Source organism: Lissotriton helveticus, chromosome 5_1 (assembly GCF_964261635.1).
Source record: "Lissotriton helveticus chromosome 5_1, aLisHel1.1, whole genome shotgun sequence".
Taxonomy (NCBI): domain Eukaryota; kingdom Metazoa; phylum Chordata; class Amphibia; order Caudata; family Salamandridae; genus Lissotriton; species Lissotriton helveticus.
In genome coordinates, this window is record NC_136065.1 from 1,799,873,998 (window position 1) to 1,799,892,807 (window position 18,810).

The window sequence follows — 18,810 nt, forward strand, 5'->3', positions numbered from 1 at the left end:
CCGATAATGACCTTACCGCATGCCCCATACCTAATAAATACGACGACCTATGGGGAAAAATTCTAAAGGACAGCTACACTGGCTAATAAATAACAGCATCACCGTACAACTACAAAGGGAAAAAAGGCCTAAAGACACTTGGCATCAAAGAAAAAGTACTTCACATACAGTTTTGCTGAAAAGGGAAAAATTTCCTAAACAAAAGCATCATCAAAATATACCGACAGATCCTTTCCTACTACCATGAAATACATGTGGACAGTACCTTCGCAAACTTACCATTAAACCAGACATAATGAATGCCACAAGGCTTTGTTCCAAGGGATGGTGGGTGGGAAAACAAAGAAGCCCCGAGCGCGGGGCACACGGTGCTGTGAGGGAGCGTCCAGGGACAAGGGGGTCTCCTGGGCGCTCCCCACCTCTTTATTCACAAGGGGCGAGGCGGGGGGGGCATGCCCCCTCCCAGCCCGCCCCTCCTGTAGCCCGCCCCCCCTGACCCGGACCTTCTTCCTGGTATCCGGGTCAGGGAGGCCGCCGGCCAATCGGTGGTGGGTCGCGCCCACCAGGGCCCGCCCCCACCACCGAGAGACACCACAGGGGGAAGGGGGGGAGACGGTCGCCGCGCCACCATGCGTGCGGGGGGGCCGAGGGCCCCCCCTTTTCAGTCTCTTCAGTTTCAGAATATGTAGCTGATCCCTTTTATAGAAGTAGGTAATATAAAACGTCACATTCGAGAGACTGGGCCATACCTATCGTGTATGCCCAACACTTCGTTTTCTCGACTTTTTGCAGTTAAAGTTTACCCATATTAGTACAAGTACTATTTTCCTTTTTCTTTCCGTCGCTACTTCCCTCTACACAAAATGAAAATCATTCATTTTGTGGCATATTTTAGTGTGAAAAATGCATCCTCGCCATCATTTTTGACGCAAGGGTCCATTTCGCCCTGAAAATAGCATGAAAACACAACTTCAGTGAACAACAGCCAGTCGAGTTCTGGTCGTTCACATTGTGTGTGTGTGTGTGACTGTGTTTGCGTGTTCGAAACGCGTCAATGGGGGTGTGTTGGTGGCAGTATGTGGCCACTAATAAATTGAACTTACTACAATACTCCGAGTGCGGTGTATATTTCTTTGTTGGCTGATTATATATATTTATATATATATATATATGTATATATATATATATATACATATACACACATATATATATATATATATATATATATATATATATATATATATACACACACACACACGCAATAACTGCTGGAATTCCGCATACCCGGCTCCCGCAATTACGCGTAGTATGTGCCGCGATTAAAATTTGCCCAGCTCTTGGTTGTTGGGGCACACTGGATGGAGGACAGTTAGCAGTTTGCGTGTGGTTGGGTGGGAAGGGAATACAAGCTTGTAGTTGGGGAGAAATCTTAATAGCTGTCCACAGTTGTCGCCCGGCGTCCTCGCCACCATATGTCTGGGGCTCTACGCTGTCTGGGGAATATAAACGCGCCGATCGCTTTTGGACTGAACGGAAGCGGAGCTCACACCCACTCTGGGGTTAAACTCGGCACAGGGCTCGGGAGCAGGGCTGGCGGGTCTGAGTCAGGCCTCTGGCTGCGACCCTTCCTTCGCCAGGAGATAGTTTTTACACCGCCTGCTGCGGATTGAGTTACCGTGGCGAGTGGCGGGAGAGAGGGCGTGGATGTCTTTCATAGCGCCCGGGCGCCGTGCCAGCGCCGTGTCCAGCGTGCAGCTGCGCCGCTTTGATTTCTTCTTCCTGTCAGTTTTCACTGTGGTTATTGTTCCCATCACCGCCCACACTGGCAGGGCGTCCAGTGACTCACACTGGCTGCTAAGTGAGATAAACGGGGCCGATTTCCACAACCCTAAGAGGCCTCTTCTTTACCGACCCGGAAATAAACCTGTAGCATTACATCTGACGCTTGTGGCCAGTCTGCGCAGGCGCCCTGACAGCCGGTGCTCTTCGGTGAGAACTGAGCAGAGACAAAGCACCGTAACTTAGATCTTGAGGCTAATACTGTCTCTGCCTGCAGGCCTTTAGCATGGACGAGCCGGGCCCAGGGCGCCAGTTTTCTGAGGGGCGCGTGGGGCTGTGTGCATTAAGGTTATGCCAGCAGCAGCGCCCTTCTCGATCCAGCCTTCCCTTGTTCGTTTCTGTCCGATTTGCCACTATAGCGGGCGATGTTTTAAGCACCCCTTAGCCCCTTGTAGTCCCTTTTACTCCTACCGGCACACATGAACAAAACCATCACCTGCGCGAGGCAACTAGGCTATCGGTGATTGGAGCTGGGCGAGGTCCGGGAATGTTTGTGTTCAGGGCCAGGCCCTGCTCATCCAGGTACTGACCTTTGAACACAAAAGGGATCCCCTGCTGCCTCATTTAATAACTATAATAAGCAAGGGCGGCAGATTTCTCACCACCGACGCCCAGAACGCCCAGGGTTCTATTTTAGCAAAGGCCAGCTCTGCTATGCCCCATAGCGATGGTGCCCCAACCCAGCCACCCACCCACCCACCCACCCGAATCCCCATACTTGAGCCACGCCAGTTGAGAAGAGCAAAGGCAGCAGCGTATTGGCGGCTTTAACTTACAAGTGATGGTTATGAGTTCCCCAGCTGCCCTGCATTCGAACTGACTATACCTTTATACCTTTATAGCAGAGGGAGCGCTCGTGGCTTTCAGTTAGGACACCACCGTTCACTGGGGGCCTTTTCCGCTCTGACACCTTTCACCAGCCACGCTTCAGTAAGTGTTCATGCACCTAGTCTGTACCCAGCGGGTGACCCTCCACCAACTGGGGCTTCCAGGTGTGGTGAGTGACCTTGCACTACCAGCCGCCCGTACTTCATTAACTCTCGGCTAATTAGGCAAACCCGCCATTACCAGGCATACAATGGCTGTGCTTTATAAACTCTCGACCCGGCGCACGGGGAGTCACGCGTCCTTGTCAGAAGCCGGGCTCCATTCACCATCAGTCAGGCATACCAGGTGGCTAAACACTTCCGGTAGTTGTGCTTCAATATTTCGTATAGTGCGTCATAACCGGTATATTATTTAGATTAATTTTACTTCCGGGTGGTGGTCCACTAACAGGAAGTGCATAACCCTAATGCCCTTACAGGTGAACGCCCCTCCCATATTGCTCGGTTTGCAACGCATTTGAGTTCTCTCTGCAGCTGGGTCGTAGTGACTTTGCTGGGGTTGGGGCTACTAACTCTACATGCAGCAGGCCTCCTGGGTGCAGTGAATTGCCTGCAGCTGCTGAAACAAATACATATTTGATCTGTATGCTTGCTAGTTCCAATGTAATTTACATTTACCTGGATGGGAAGATGGTGCTGTTGCTGTCTTCACAGGAACTGGAAGTTCATGAAGAGCAGCTAGGTTTACATAGTCCAGGTTAAGAGAAGCTGTCCTTGCACAAGCAGAATTATGTTTCCCTTCTCCCCCCTTGTATTGCACAATCTCCTTTATGAGGCTGGTCTCCTAAGACCCCCGACCCTCCTATTTTTCTCTGTGTTCAGGAGATCACTTATTTGTACGCATAGCGCGCTTCATAGTGTTTTTTTCTGTTTCTAAGTTATGTAAATAACAGATATTCCTATTACCCAGTTTGATGTTACTTTACTCGGCATGATGACCGGCTGAGTTTGCCCTGTGGAATTCACACTCGTGACCTTCATATTCCAACAGATGGCAGTGGTAAACATTAACTCACTGAGCCATCCAGCCATCTAGGGACGTTCTGAGAGTTCCAGCGTCGGACCTAAAGTAAGCGGATTTCCACGCCACCGAGTTTTTCATTGGAAAGCAACCAAATTGCTTTTCCACAGCCACCCACCCACCGACAGACAGAAACTGAAAGCAGAAAAAGACCTCTTGACTTATCCACGGTCCGTTTTAGGCTATCTCATACCATTACGAAGAATTGAGTTAAACGAACATACACCACTTCCCCACGCTATGCAAAATCCAACCGAGTTTCCCTTTAGACAAACTTTTACATTCTATAATAGGTCGTCTCCTTTCAGTGTGTAATGAGGCACCAGGCCCCTAAGTCCATTATCATGATTCTTGTAATGTCCCATGTATGTACATCATGTTATGCTTGTTCTGCCAGCACCAGCAACTTTTATGTTTGCATAATCTTAATGTTCTCTTTTTCAGAACCGATTCTAGAGTGGTGGGAAAATGGCTGTGCTCCGTGCGGAGTGCCAAGGAGCGCCCTACCCAGCCACGGGGCACCAGAAGGACCTTTCGATTGCCAAGGGGTCCAGCGAGGCAGCGGTAGAGAAACCAAGCACGGTGGGCAAAGCAGAGGAGCAGGAGGTCTTTCAAGTGACTTGGCCGAACCTCTACAATGTGATCTGTAAAGGAACCGCCAAAGAAGAAACCGATGGAGCTGCTCGCAGCATCTCTATCATCACTCATCCAGAATGTAAGCGCCATGGACCGCGATGGGGTGTCCGCGTGGGAGAGGAAAAGTGTGGGATAAAGTTGAGAATGATGAGGGAGCTCACAACTGATCTCATGCTTTCAGTAAACACCTTTAAAAACCCTTTGCCTGGTTACTAGATGTAGTGGGTCTGAGAAGCAGGGTCTTTCTACATAATTAAAACCCACTGGGTATAGCCAGGTGTGTTTGCATAGGTGGTGTTGGGGTACCTTCAGAGAACTGGCTTCTGTTATCTTTTATAGGCGGTAGCATTAGTTGGTCAGGGTCAAGTTTAAGAGTAGCTGACTGCCTCCTATGCCAACCTTCAAAGATGCAGAAATAAAATGAATGATTCCAAAAGTGAACACATGCAGGTGAGATGCCACTGTGGATGTTGAGTGCAAGGAATACCGTTTGGTCTAGGAGCTGCCTCATTCTGGCTTCTTAGCCTTGTCTTGCAGGCCTATTACAGGCCGCCTTTGGTGATGGTGGTGGGAGCAGTATTCCCCATACTCCTCATCACTTACTACACACAACATAGACCTGTCTCTCTGGTTTTTGGTGGACACATTCAATTCGTAAGTGAGGAACAGGGAAAATTAAACACAAGGCGAGGGCTTCGCGGCTCTGCTCCTCCATTTGAAGGAATACTCAACAGTACATAGACACTGTTACACTCAAAGCAAGTGTGTGTGGTTCTGTGACATCTTTTCTTGGCTGTTTGCATGCTGGGTAGGAACCAGGAATTCATATTCGATGGCAATCACAAGCTTACGTTTATTGCTTTAAACTGTCTTTTACACAGGTGAAAATAATCAGCAGATCTGCCCCAGCTCTTCACAGCGAGTGCTTTATAGTACCGGCTCCAAACAGTACAGGTAAGAGCTTGGCTTGTTTATCTTAGTGGCTCTGTGGTTCTAATCTTATTTTTGATAGTGCTTGTACAAAGGTAATATGTTGAGCAGAGCAGTATCGTAAGGGTGGGGCAAAACTGCTTCTTGCTATTGTGCAATGCAGTGTATAAGCTGTTAACATAAACTAGGCGTGGGAAGAGCACAGGTTCTGGCCCAGTAGCTGTCTGCTCTGTCTTGTTCAAATTTCTGAATAAATAGGTCTTGTTCCTGCAAATAATGCCAACCAATTGATATCCCGAGAGACTGAGGGGTGTTACCCTCTGCATTAGCAGAGCTTTAAACGGTGGCACTACTCCCTAAATATGGCCAGACCTACCAAATTAAAGTCAGGGCAGTTTAACCTGTAACTCTTTCACTCTTCTTTGATGGTCAGTTCAGAGCACTGACCACTTCAGCTCCTGACTTCAATAATGTGGTCTGCCTCTGTCTCATCTACAGGGCACCATCATCGGAAGAGAGTGTGTATGTGCAGCAGCAGGAAAGAAAGGCCGCTTCTGTTACATGAACACTTTCTGCATGCACATCATCAGAGCATTCACTACTTAAAACTAAACGCTAACGATACCTCAGATGTCAAACCTGTGACGCAAATCAGATGACTCGACGTTGGATGCAAAAGTCTACTTTGCTGCCGGACCCATATATAATCGGGTTGAGGTTGTTTGCCACTGTGGTCCTGGGATCTGTCCTAAGGTGGCTCTGCATACTGGGCCAAGAAAAACCCTTTCCACTCATTACTCTCTCAGCCGTCCAAGGCGTCCCTGGCAGATAGTGTGGAGGGCGAGCTCATAACACCACAGACACAACAATTATGTTGTCTAGCCCAGTGCTGGTCTTTGTACAAGAATCTTACTTTATTATTACAGTCAAACACATTATGACACAATTCATTAGGGCTCAGATAGAACAATGTATGTGCAGCTATGATTCCTAAAACATCCCACCTACTATGACACTTTCTCTCTTCTAGGACTCTTAATAGTGTCCGTAGCGCTGCAAATCCAGTCATAGTCCCAGATCAACACAGTTCGCTAGGTCTACGTCCGCTCAGAGCAGTTTGTAGTTCAGTTCAAGGGTTTGTTCCCAGCTTACAGGGATCACTAGGCAGTAGTCACTGTTCCCACTGCAGAACGCGGTCTGCATGTCTGCTTGAACCACTCCTGTGCGGCACCCGTTACCTGCTCACGTTGTCATGGTCTGCAGGCGCTGCAGGGCACTCCTTGTTCCAGCTCTCTCAGCAAGCTTCCTCTGACTCAGAGCTGTGGCGAGGGATCAGCATAGCAGGGCTGCTTGGTGGGCAGCTGTCCAGGGAGATGGAGTCTCCAGGGCAACATCCTACAAGTGCTTGTGGTGCAGGTATGGCCTCCGTGGGTTTAACTCCTTCCATGCGTTTGTCGGCCAACAGCCGTCACGAGCACTACCTCCGTAGTGCTGCGCGCGTCCGTTGGCCGACGCGGCCCGCCCACTCCGCTAAACTGCCGCACGCCGCGGTTAAGCAGCTAACATGGGGGTTGTGCATATGTTGGCAGTTGAGGCCTACAGGCCAGGATTGGCTCTAGCTTTGGTGGTGACATCAACTCCTCCTTGGTGTACGCTGGGGTTTAGCAACCGTTATACCGACTCATCAGGTGGCACTTGTTCCACTGCTGGGCCTGCGATGGGAGACTGGGAAACCTCTCAACAATGGGTCAGCTCCAGCTTAGCTCCCTAGGTCAGTTGTCAACTTCTGGGTGCTCCTCACCTTGGGAAAACAGCTGGCTTCTTCTCCTGTGCAAACGACCTTCCCTCAGGGCCATTAACTCGCCTTCCCAAGCTCTGTGAGCAGGGAGGCAGACTTGTAGGTGCTAGGGCTAGGTAGATCTTCGGCTTCTCCATGAAGTTGTGATGTCTCCTTTACTTTTCAAGACTGTCTGTCATGCAGACACCAGCCCTGGTCGCGCAGCTTCCTTTCAGTACTCTGTAGAGCACGTCCTTCCTTTGTTAGGGGGAACTTGGAACTGGAACAAAGGGGGTTAGTTAGAATCTCATTTTTATACATAATTTCCATACTGGGAAACGAATCCCGCCAAAGGTTTCAAAAGCAGTTTGGGGTGGTTATCTTTCACACGTAATTTCTAGGCTGCTCTCCATACTCAGCCTATGCAGGAAGCAACTGGGGTGGCTCCAAGCAGCAGGACTCGAAACAAGGGCTCAATGAAGTGTGCAGCTGACTATCATCAGCTTTCATGAAGCAGTAATTGGAAGCACACAGAAGGGCAAGCACTACCTCACGCTGAACAACAGAAAATGCAGCCTCGTCACTCACCCGTCCTCGCTACATTCCTCTTAAGTGACAGTGCTCTTGAAAAGCTAATCAGCAGTCCTTTGCTAACCAGACTCTCATGGAACTTCTTAAGATAGTCCTGCCTCCATCCTTCTCACTTCAGGGATGGGTCTCCACTCTCCAGCCACAGGAATGTAGGCAGTACACTTCCCTTGTCTGGGGAAGCTCTCCTCACGCTCCAGCTTCTTCCAGGCTAAACCCGGGGCATCCAAAATGGATGCCACTGGCCTCAGTACTCTGACTCATACAACACACAGAGTCTTACTGTCACATGTGCTACACATATACTGCACATACAAACATACTTGACATTCACACCGTATGTGTACTTAAGATTGAGAGTTTCACATAACAGCATTGAGGGGAGGGGGCTCCAGGCATAAACAGGAGAGGGCAATAGACCGCTCTGTTGCTGACAAAAAAAAAGGTCTAGTCATACTATGAATTCACAAAGCTGGGTACGCTGCAACTACTGCTTTATGTTATGTACTCAGAGCATGGACGGTAGGCCATTGGCTACTATGAGAACATGCTTGGTGTACCCATGCAGGTCACATGACGGGTCTTGGACCTTGCATTGTCAGGCTAGGCCTATAGTGTGATGTCTGGGCCAAAATAATTCAGGATACAATTTCACATGCAGTTGGGCACCTAGGGCTACCCGTTCACCATGCAGTGGATACTCCAATCCCATTGCGCAGAGCACATCATCACGTACAGTGAGGGGGGCAGAAGAGCACATGCAAGGGAGTAAATAAAACCCTGAAACATGGATGTTTTTTTCTTTTATTTGACAGTTATGTTGTAGGATTTTTGTAGAGTAATCTTTTCCCCATATTAGGTCTCCAGGTGCAGTAAAAAAGTTAGTGCATGTCCGCATATCCCGTCATAAACAGTTTTCCTGCTACAGGAAGAGACTTCTAGAGTTGGTCTGGACCTGGAAGTAGGGACCACTGACTTTGGCCAGGTGAAAGGACAGAACTATATATAGGAGTTCTATATAGGAAGATCATAAGTGGAGCGGAGATACAGAGGGGAAGAATACATTATAATTGGACACAAAGAAAGTAAGGGACTGTGTAGATTCTGTGCTAGAATCATAACGTTTTTTAAATTGACCTCTTTCATTGCCAATTGCTCATGTAGAGAGTAAAGTTCAGTGGAAACCCGTTCAAAGGCTTTTAAACAAAATTGAATTCCACCTGCATACTTTGTTGTTTTACATGCCATTTTAATCCAGAGTGATTGATATAGAAGTTTTTTAATCTAAAAACATTAGTATCCAATAAAAATGACTAATGATTTTTCCAACTTTGAAGGATTAAAGACTGCTGATCTTGCTGGGGTTTGAATCTTCGACCTGCAGATCTCACACAGACCTCAACAGTGAGCACTAAACTTACTGCGCTATCATACCAGCTTATTGTCTGAAAGGGTCTGTCAAATAGGCCCTATTTAAAAAGTTCAGCCTATTTTAGACAAAGGCTTTGAGAACTTCTGGGCAATTGTTAGTAACGGAGAATTCTTCAGGGAACTCTAAGTTGATAGGAGCAGTTTTTAGATACCATCATGTTTAAGGGTAGGGATAGCAAATCTGCATCAATCATGGTATCCAGAGTCCTCTCGGTGTTAACCAGTTTTAACACAACAGTCTTTTGGAGGAGAAGCAAGGACCTTGATTGCAGTATGTTATGTTAATTTCGATTTATATAGCGCCAAATCACCGACAGGTCTCTTAGCGCTTGCTTTGGGAACCCGTCCTGGCTTTCCCTGCGAGATAACCCCTACTGGGCATCCCCAAGGTGAAGACCAGGCATCCCATCGCAGTGGGGCCGTAGTGGAGATTAAGCAAGCTATTGCCCAGAGTTGCAGAGTGTGAACCCATGATTCGAGTAGGCACCGAGGCGAGAATTATCGAGTCCGTGGACATTTTGAGCTCAAGACCCTGCCGCGTCGGGAATTGAACCCTGGTCCCGGGTCTGACCTCTGCATCAGGGTCTGCCTCCTCTAACCAGTGAGCCACACTTCTCCACTTGCAGTACCTGGGGCTACGACATTTTAAAAGGATTTCAGATTTAATTTGAGAAACTTAAAACTCTGTTTACAGTTTTATGTGGCCTCAAGAACAAGATACATTTTGAGAGAGTTCTTATCCAACTTGCTGCTGATGGAACATAAAGTGGGTATCCAGATATTCGTTGAGCAAAAACATGACCCTAACTAGCAGCAAGGCACTTTATATTGCATGTAGGATTCACACAGAGCCAGAAAAGTAAATAAAAAGTTAAATACTGACGTTCACATCGAAGGGGACTCTCGCAAGCACCCTTGGCATGAGATTAAATGTTGATAGGGCCGTAACATGGACAACAAGACACACCATTGAAACTGACTATTGGAAGCTCTAAACAAGTACCACAACAACGACCTAAGGGCAAATGCAGGAAAGACGAAGATGGTAATATTTGGGAAGTATGCCAATAAACTTAGACAACGCTGGATCTAGGCATCTTGAATATCACAACAATGACTACCTGGGGGTCTGGCTCACGAGCAATGCGAAACCCACGGCACACATCGCTTCCATGGAAACAAAAGCTAAGGTGGTGTCGTATGCCCTATACATGCTGAATTCTAAATTAAATGGCCCATCCACCAAATAGATAAGAAAGGTCATAAACGCTAAGTTGTTACCCTCTCTCACATATGGCCAATTAGCATTCCCAGCGGCTTATAGTAACATCTTGGAACAAGCCAATTGTCAAGTGTTTAAGCGAATCTTCCAAATACCAATAAATGCCCGGAATGCACTGCTCCGACTGGAATTCGGGGTAAACAAACAGAGTTACAAGCATTGGGCTCGACCCCTTGCAGTCCGGCTTCAGAGCCAACCACAGCACCGAGACCGCCCTCATCGCAGCCACCGACGACATTCGGACCCTGCTCGACAAGGTGGAAACAGTGGCCCTCATCCTCCTGGACCTCTCTGCTGCGTTCGACACTGTCTGCCACCGCACCCTAGTCCAGCGCCTCAGCAACATCGGTATCCAAGAGAAGGCACTGGAGTGGATCATCTCGTTCCTCGCCGGAAGAACACAAAGAGTCCGCCTCCCCCCGTTTCGCTCCGAGGCCACCGAAGTCATCTGCGGCGTCCCGCAAGGATCTTCACTCAGCCCCACCCTCTTCAACGTCTACATGAGGCCTCTTGCAGCCATCGCACGCCAGCACAACCTCAACATCATCTCTTACGCCGACGACACCCAGCTGATCCTCTCCCTCACCAGAGACCCCGACGCCGCCAGAACCTGCCTACACGAAGGGATGAAAGACGTCGCCGAGTGGATGAAGGACAGCCGCCTGAAACTGAACTCGGACAAGACGGAAGTCCTCATCCTGGGATCTTCACCCTCCGCCTGGGACGACTCCTGGTGGCCCCCAGCCCTGGGCACCGCACCCAAGCCAACCGACCACGCACGCAACCTGGGCTTCATCCTGGACTCCTCCCTCTCGATGACCAGACAAGTCAACGCCGTCTCCTCATCGTGCTTCAACACCCTACGTATGCTTCGCAAGATCTTCTGCTGGATCCCGACCGAGACCAGGAAGACTGTCACCCAGGCACTCGTCACCAGCCGACTGGACTACGGAAACGCCCTCTACGCCGGAACCACAGCCAAGCTACAGAAAAGACTCCCAGCGCATCCAGAACGCCTCCGCCCGACGCATCCTGGATGTCCCCCGACGCAGCCACATCTCCAACCACCTGAGGGACCTGCACTGGCTCCCCGTCGACAAGAGGATCACGTTCTGGCTCCTCACCCACGCACACAAGTCTCTCCACGACCTGGGCCCCAAGTACCTCAACGACCGCCTGACCTTCTACACGCCCACCCGCCAGCTACGTTCTACCAGCCTCGCCCTCGCAGCCGTACCACGTATCCGAAGAGCCACCGCCGGAGGAACATCCTTCTCTTACCTGGATGCCAAGACATGGAACTCCCTCTCCATCCACCTTCGGCTGACCCAGGACCATCTCGCCTTCAGGAAACAACTCAAGATCTGGCTGTTCGAGCAGTAGCATACCCCCTCCCCCAAGCGCCTTGAGACCCTCCCGGGTGAGTAGTGCGCTATACAAATGGTATGATTGATTGATTGATTGATTGGGCCTCGATTGTGCGGTTCTTTCGTGGGGTATGTGCGGTTCCCCTGCATTCAATGAAAGCAATCTTAAAAACTATTTTTGAGGAAGAAAATAACTCGTGGTCCAACAGCCTGCACACTGCCTCTGCTGAATTGCTGCTTGACATGTCCAACTGGCAGGATTTTATCCATCAGCCCGGTATCCTAAAATCAATTTTAAGAAAACAAGTTAGATTACTCTCTAAGGAAGAGGATATGAAGGGACTGAGGCTCTCCAGTAGTAACATTGGGATTCTTGCCACCTCCTATGAGGACCGCCCAAAGCAGCCCTACCTTGACGCCGCCTTAAATAAGTCAATCTTAAAGCGAATTTTAGCGGTGAGACTTATGGTACTGCAGATAAAAGTTATTAGCATGCGCTGGAAATCATTAGAGGTGGTCAGTAGTTGCCGACTGTGCCAACAATATGAGGAAACCATGGCTCATTTGTTCTGCATATGCCACTGTTTAGCACAGGCACGCCGCACTTTACTAAAACCATTGTTTCTAAAATATGGAACTCCTACTTGTCAAAATGCGATGGAACTTCTCGTTAGCTTTGACATTCCAACCGAATTGGCAAGATTTGCGAAATTCGCACACAAGCTGAAAGAACTTTTAGCTAATGCCTCGCACATTGCACTTTAATTTAAGTCCTCGCGGTAAAAACACCGAACAGGCACAGTCGCAATGGAAACTTTTATAGGTCCCACAAAAATGAGCGAAAGTTTACACACACTTCAATGAAAAAACTCGAAATCATCGCCTAATCAGGGATTGTAACTAATTCAAGGCATTGACACTATTTGTACTGTTTTACTTATTTTAGCGTCAAATGTAACATTTGAAATCTATTTCATTCAAGTGGTATTTATTATTTGTTGAATAGATACCGACCATAACTGAATTAATTAAGTGTTGGAACATCTCCACTTGTTTTCCATTGTAACAATTTAATTAAGTGAAACAATACAATGTATATCAACTAATGCAAAGTACCAACCTCGAAAGGATTGCACAAAAAGCCATGAAATGCGTTCACGAACAGAGCTATGGGATTGGCACAGCTGTGAAAGGCGATGTAGGGCTAACAATGTCCTAAAATACAAAAGTGATAAATAGCCATGAATCTGTAACAGAGCAAGAGGAGTGAAGATCTGTAAGGAGGGAGGTCTAGAAAAAAACATTAACATTTATGGAATTGAGAAATGGTGTAAGATGCAAGGAAGAGCAAGACGTGGGACCCCAACACCACAGAAAAACATAGAGAGCAGGCTAGAGCATCAAAGAATGCACGTAGAAAAGTTCATGGGGGAAGAGAAAATAAAAACAGGAAAAGACAAACTAAATGGTGGAACAATGATAATGTAAATAGAGGAACAAAGAGAACTCAAATGGGGAAGAAAGAGTGACCAGAGTTGTAAAATCTAAATTGAGGAACTGAGATAAGAAAATCCATTAATTGGAAGTTAAATAAAGAACAGAGTAAGCCTTCCACAGAGTTTCCTCTGCACTATTTGCCTTGACATTTACCCGGCTTGGAATAGTTCAGAAGTTTGACTTCTTATTTTAATTATTAAAAGTGGCCCTGTGTCAGCGTCTTAAAACTGCTTATCAGCTAAATCTTTGGCTATCGACCGAGTTTACTTGTCTTTAAGCGAGTGGTTCTGCATAGATGGCTTAGCACAGTTCTATTCAGAAATTAAATTCATATTTTATTTCCCCTTTAGACAGCCGGATTTAAATAAGTAATACTGTTGGAAGCAGAACTCTACTGCAGACTAGAAGGCCGATAATGTATAATTCAAGAATTCATTTAATTATTTTCAACAGTAAGTTAAGTCTTCATTCACGAGAAAAAGTGGTAATAGGGTATTGGTGATCAGGTGAACTGCATTGCAGGCGGGCACATCGACTGTCTTGTCATTAATGAGAAATACACTGTGAGCATTACCTAGAAATTATCTTGAACAAGAATTACACTACTTGAAAAGAAAATTGCGTTTCATACAGGCTCAAAAACATTTTCATTAATGAAAATTGTCTTACTTCAGCATTATCATAAACAGGATTGCACTGCAGCAGGCCGATGATCCAGATAGTTGCCCACCATGTTGTCTCCTCAATGAAGGTTTCACCGTTTGTGGGATTATTCTGAGACTAGTTCGTTGAGATTTATTGAATTTAGGTTTGCTAGTGTTATTTTTTAGCAGTGTACAACTATGCAGGCGATCTGACAAGATGGGCAGTTAACGAAGGGTTACTAATATCTGTGGAATTGATTTTTTCCGGTAGGTGAATATGCATTTTCAGTGTGTGAACTCTTAACAGATAAGCTGGTGAAACTGGCTTTTCTACTGCTTACAGATGTATGGATAGCTTAATTTACTGGAGCCCCTTAGCATGTAAACGTGTAGGCAGCATTCTGTTTATTAATATGAACCACCCTGTATACCACTGACAGACAGTAACAATCCTCACTCAGTGTTTTCTAAGTCTCTGGCACATTTTCCGTTCTACACATATAGCTTGTTGGAAAATTTTGAGCATATCCCCAACAATGTGGCAAATGCAACGGAGGGAAAAATGGCACCTGCTGCCTGGAAATCCAGGAGCCATAACAAAGCCAAGAAGAAGCGGCGCAAAAAAGCATCAAAGGTGCGTCTGCAAGTGGGTGAGCAGCCTGCAACCCGACTGGCCAAAACTCCTGAGCAGGAAAGCTGTCCCCCGATACCAGTCCAGGTAAGAAGTAACTTCATTAGGCCTTAGAAGCGAAAGGTCGTCTTTTGTTCACTATGTGATTATAAGTATTCAGTGTGATCTAAAGTGTTACTGTTGTTTTTTCTTCTGTGCTTGCAGGAAGATGAACCCTGGAACAGCACATTTTACGACAGCAGAACCTTATGGCTGACTGGGTCTCTGAAAGAGCCTTCTGTTATCCAGTTTAATTCTGCAAAAGATGGAAAAATCCTACAAACAGATCAACTGCCCACCGTTCCAGAGAAAAGAATTAAAGAGCTTCACAAGTTGATAAGCCCGAATCAGTACTTTTACCACGTTGGTGCTGTAGGGAAGCTTCACCATCGTGGAGATGTTCTTCCTCAGCCCGAGACCACGCATCCCGAACCCTGTACCTTGCAGCACTCTTCATTCGTAAATCCAAAAGTTTCTCCACTTCAATACTTCTTGCATAATCAATCCCAAAGTGAAGCATCCTTGAAGTTATTCCTGGATGACCCAACGTACTCCATTGAGGAGTATCACCTATCTGACCATAAACTAGAGCACAGTGTTCTGAAATATGGCGATTCATCTGTTCACGCTATTTCCGACAACCTTTCTGTGGAAGAATGCACAGTGGATGCCTTGAAAGGAAGTGTGAGTCTCGGGGAACTTCACAACCTGACAGGCCTGGCCAAGACCTGGAGTGAGAGCGAGCATCGTTCGTGTGGGTATCGTCGGGATGATAGCGTGAACGAAGGCGTCCTCCTTTCAGAGGTAAGAATACCACCCAGTGGTCATTCCACTGGTAGGGTGTTATTGCTGGATGCTACAGAAAGAAGACACCCTTCATTTGCATCAAGTGACACTTCATTTCTCAAGTGTAGGGTCTATGCAGGAGTCTTTAAAATGACTGCAGACGCTCATATGAAAAGCTTAAATATGCGCATGAATGCCTCCTCGCATGATGGCAATTGAACATAAATAACGTAATAACCCTTCAAATCGTAAAGAATGTAATTTTCCAGATAACTTCACTGAAGTGTTCACTGTACTAATCCATTACTAATTGTTATGGTCTAACAGTCGTTAGTTTGTGAGAATGTTTTGCTATGTGAAATGGCAAGCTGTCCATTTTGGAAGAACAATAATGCAGTGCTGCAGCTGCGTGATTTTTTTTTCTCGAATCAGTTTTGGTTCTGCATTTAGACTTCTGACATAATCGCTTGTACTCCTCTTAAGTGGCGTGCGGCCAAGGTTTGTTTTTTTATCATCTCATTAATAAAAGTAAATTTCTCTGGCATCACCAGCGGCTTGTTTTCCAAAGGACACTGTGTGTATAACTGCATGCTCACTGTGCTTCTTTGCACGATTGCCTTTTAGTGGCTAGAAGGCTCTAAGGATATTTAGCTCCAGGTTTTTCCTCAACACAATGAGCACATGAGTATGATTGCTGAATTGTTACTGGGGCGAAATATAATAAATAATGATACATTTGTGTTTATAATAGGCCTTGTTTTCTGCACTTGATTGTTTTTCCTCTCGCATGACTTTGTTTGCTCATATTTGAATTTTAATTGAATTTAAAAGAATATATAAAGCGCACGTCTACCAAGCGGTTTCTTGGCGCTGGGGGATGCTGAATACCAGGGGCGGGGGTGTAAAGGACTAAGATGGGAAAGCTTGCAGGAAAAGGAACGTTTTATTTCCAAAAAGCTTCTGTTGACCTCGGTTGTGACGTTTTTTCCCCCCTTCATGTTGCTTTATCTATTCATAGAAGCTACAGCCCGTAGATTATGAATACAGAGAAGAAGCACAGTGGTCCAAGTTTCCAGAGAACTTAGGATCTGGTTCCTTTGGTGAGGTGTACAAAGTGAAGGACACAACCACAGGATTCCAGTGTGCTGCTAAAAAGGTATGTCTGTACTGTCCACCATGGCAGGGGGCGTATGTCTGTGCTGTAAAATATAATCTAATCTAACTGCTGTATGTATCCCTTCCTGATGTTAGTGCCAGGCAAAGGCATGCTATGAAAAGAGAAGCTGTCCCTTTGATGGCTCGCAGCCTAGAACTAAAATTGAGCATATATAAAGGATGAACTAGAGGGTACACTTTATTTTGTATTGCGAGGTTACATTATAATAACCATTGTACAGTCCACAAAATGAAAAAGACACGTGCAGAAGATAAGAAAAAACTCATTGATGCGTCATGAAGAGTTAACATCTCTCCGAATGACCGCCATGGAATAAAATTAATGGAATCCTCTTTAACAACAATAAACTAGAGTGTATCTCTTTCCTTTTTTGCCATGGAGTCCATTTGACTGAATACATTACTAGAGCAGTACTCCTAAGACATGTTGGGTCTAGAGTACACTATGAGAATAAGATCGAGGGCTTCAGGACTATCCAGATTAGTCTTTTTACAAAAGTTTTGCCGGGTTTACTAATTTTATAGTATTCTGCTACTAAGTAGTGTAACTTATGAGACACAGAAAGGAAAGCAAGACTAATACATTACATACCACAACCCCTACATAGGTGTATGTGCAGTGATCATTAGTCATTAATATTGGGATCCTGCAAGGAGCCTTTTGCTCCTTGAGTTGACCGACACAAGTTCTCAAGTAAAGGGCATTGGAGGCGGAATTATCGTTGAAGTATGGTGTGATATGAAAGCCTATTCGAGGAGACTCATCTTTGGGTCTGTTTTGAAGGCTAACACTCTGGGTTTGTTGTTATAAGTGAGGGGTTCAGACATTCTAGAGGTGTGGAGCTATTATTCTGATCACTCAGCCATGGTGCTTCTTTTAGTTTCATCACATGTGAGAGATTCGCTTTCCTTTTTCTAGCCTTAGACTCCAGCTAGGGATTTAGTGTGCATCAGACTCCTGAAAGTATACTGGTCCCTACACCTGAATGCTTGAAGACTGTGCACAGCATCTTGAGTTGACCAAAACTTGTCAGTTTATTTTTTGGGGGCCACCATGTATATTGCAGTAATCCAAACGGTTAGTGATTTTGATTCAGTGGCTCATATCTGATGACGGGTGGCATCTCTGCATCATTAGTTAGTTGATTGTTGGTATATTTGCTGTGGTCTGGTGAGGTAAAAAGAGTGCCTTTATGTGTATTGAAGTTTCAATTTTCCTGAGTATGAGAATTTCAAGGAACTCTCAATTACAACACTTTCTTTCTTTGTGACATTAAGGCACAGGCATCCTGTGATTTTGAGCTGCTGTTCAAATTGATACCCTGCCGAATAGCTTTACATTGAATTTTCATAGTGGTTTTTGAGTTTTCATATTAGCTAGATCTATCCAAGCTATTTGATGCCGGTCTTGTCGGCTGATTTAAGTTTTCTTTCTCAAAAAAGGGCTCTGCTATTAGTTTCTTGGAGAGGTTTTAGGAGGCTGATACATTGTATTTTAAGTAGTTTTGAGTGCTGCCAAACTTAATTGACAACGTGTTTCGGGAGTAGTTTGTTAATTGTTTGCTTAGATGAACACGTTTGTGTGGCCAGGGACCTAGGCAAATACTAGGTTTAACATCTGATCAACATTTTGCATGGTTGTGTATATTAGTTGGGTGAACCCTAGGGTTCCATGTTCTTAATTACTTCTTTCTGTTTATTATGTGGAATGTCCACCAAAAGAGTAACATTGCACATCACTAATGTCTTTTGTAATTTAGCTTGGAGTGTATTCAACTATTATGGTGAAAGAAGAGTATGAAATTGTCAACTAGAAGGCTACTTACTCAAGAGTGGCATTTAGAACGCATCACTAGTGAGGTCTTCAGTTTCACATTCTGGATAGTTTTTCATGTCCACACTCTTTGTAGGGGCATTTATCTCTGGCAGCAGGGTACCTTAACACCCTAGGTTTGGACTTGAAACGAAAAATAATTTCAATCAATTAAGTCTGGCACACAGAAAGATGTTGATAGTATATGAGGGATCGGTCAGCTTGGACTGTTGCAAATATCTGTATTCAGGATTACCGTTCCTACAGAACCCTTTTTCCTTTATGCCCACGTCATCTCGGTTCTGAATACACCCCTCACCGCAAATCACCTCGAAGAAATTATGGTTCAGTTATCTCCGAAAGCAACAAAACCAACCAGCTTTCAGGACATGATTCTTGGCCTACAGAATGCAGATCTTCATGAATGCCTAAAATAAGTTGACCTTCAGACTCAAAAGTTAAAAAT

General features: G+C 45.9%; 1 protein-coding gene across 2 annotated transcripts in view; it reads left to right on the forward strand.

Moving 5' to 3' along the window:
• MAP3K14 (mitogen-activated protein kinase kinase kinase 14) overlaps positions 1–18,810 on the forward strand; it is a 114,948-nt gene that overhangs the window by 35,142 nt on the left and 60,996 nt on the right. For both annotated transcript variants that reach the window (XR_013594973.1, XM_078645113.1), the window contains exons 2-6: positions 4,192–4,462; positions 5,265–5,337; positions 14,404–14,617; positions 14,735–15,373; positions 16,374–16,511. Coding sequence is in view for 1 of the 2 variants with exons in the window: in XM_078645113.1 (XP_078501239.1) it covers positions 4,216–4,462; positions 5,265–5,337; positions 14,404–14,617; positions 14,735–15,373; positions 16,374–16,511 (1,311 nt within the window). In the remaining variant the exon portion in view is untranslated. The remainder of the gene's footprint in view (positions 1–4,191; positions 4,463–5,264; positions 5,338–14,403; positions 14,618–14,734; positions 15,374–16,373; positions 16,512–18,810) is intronic.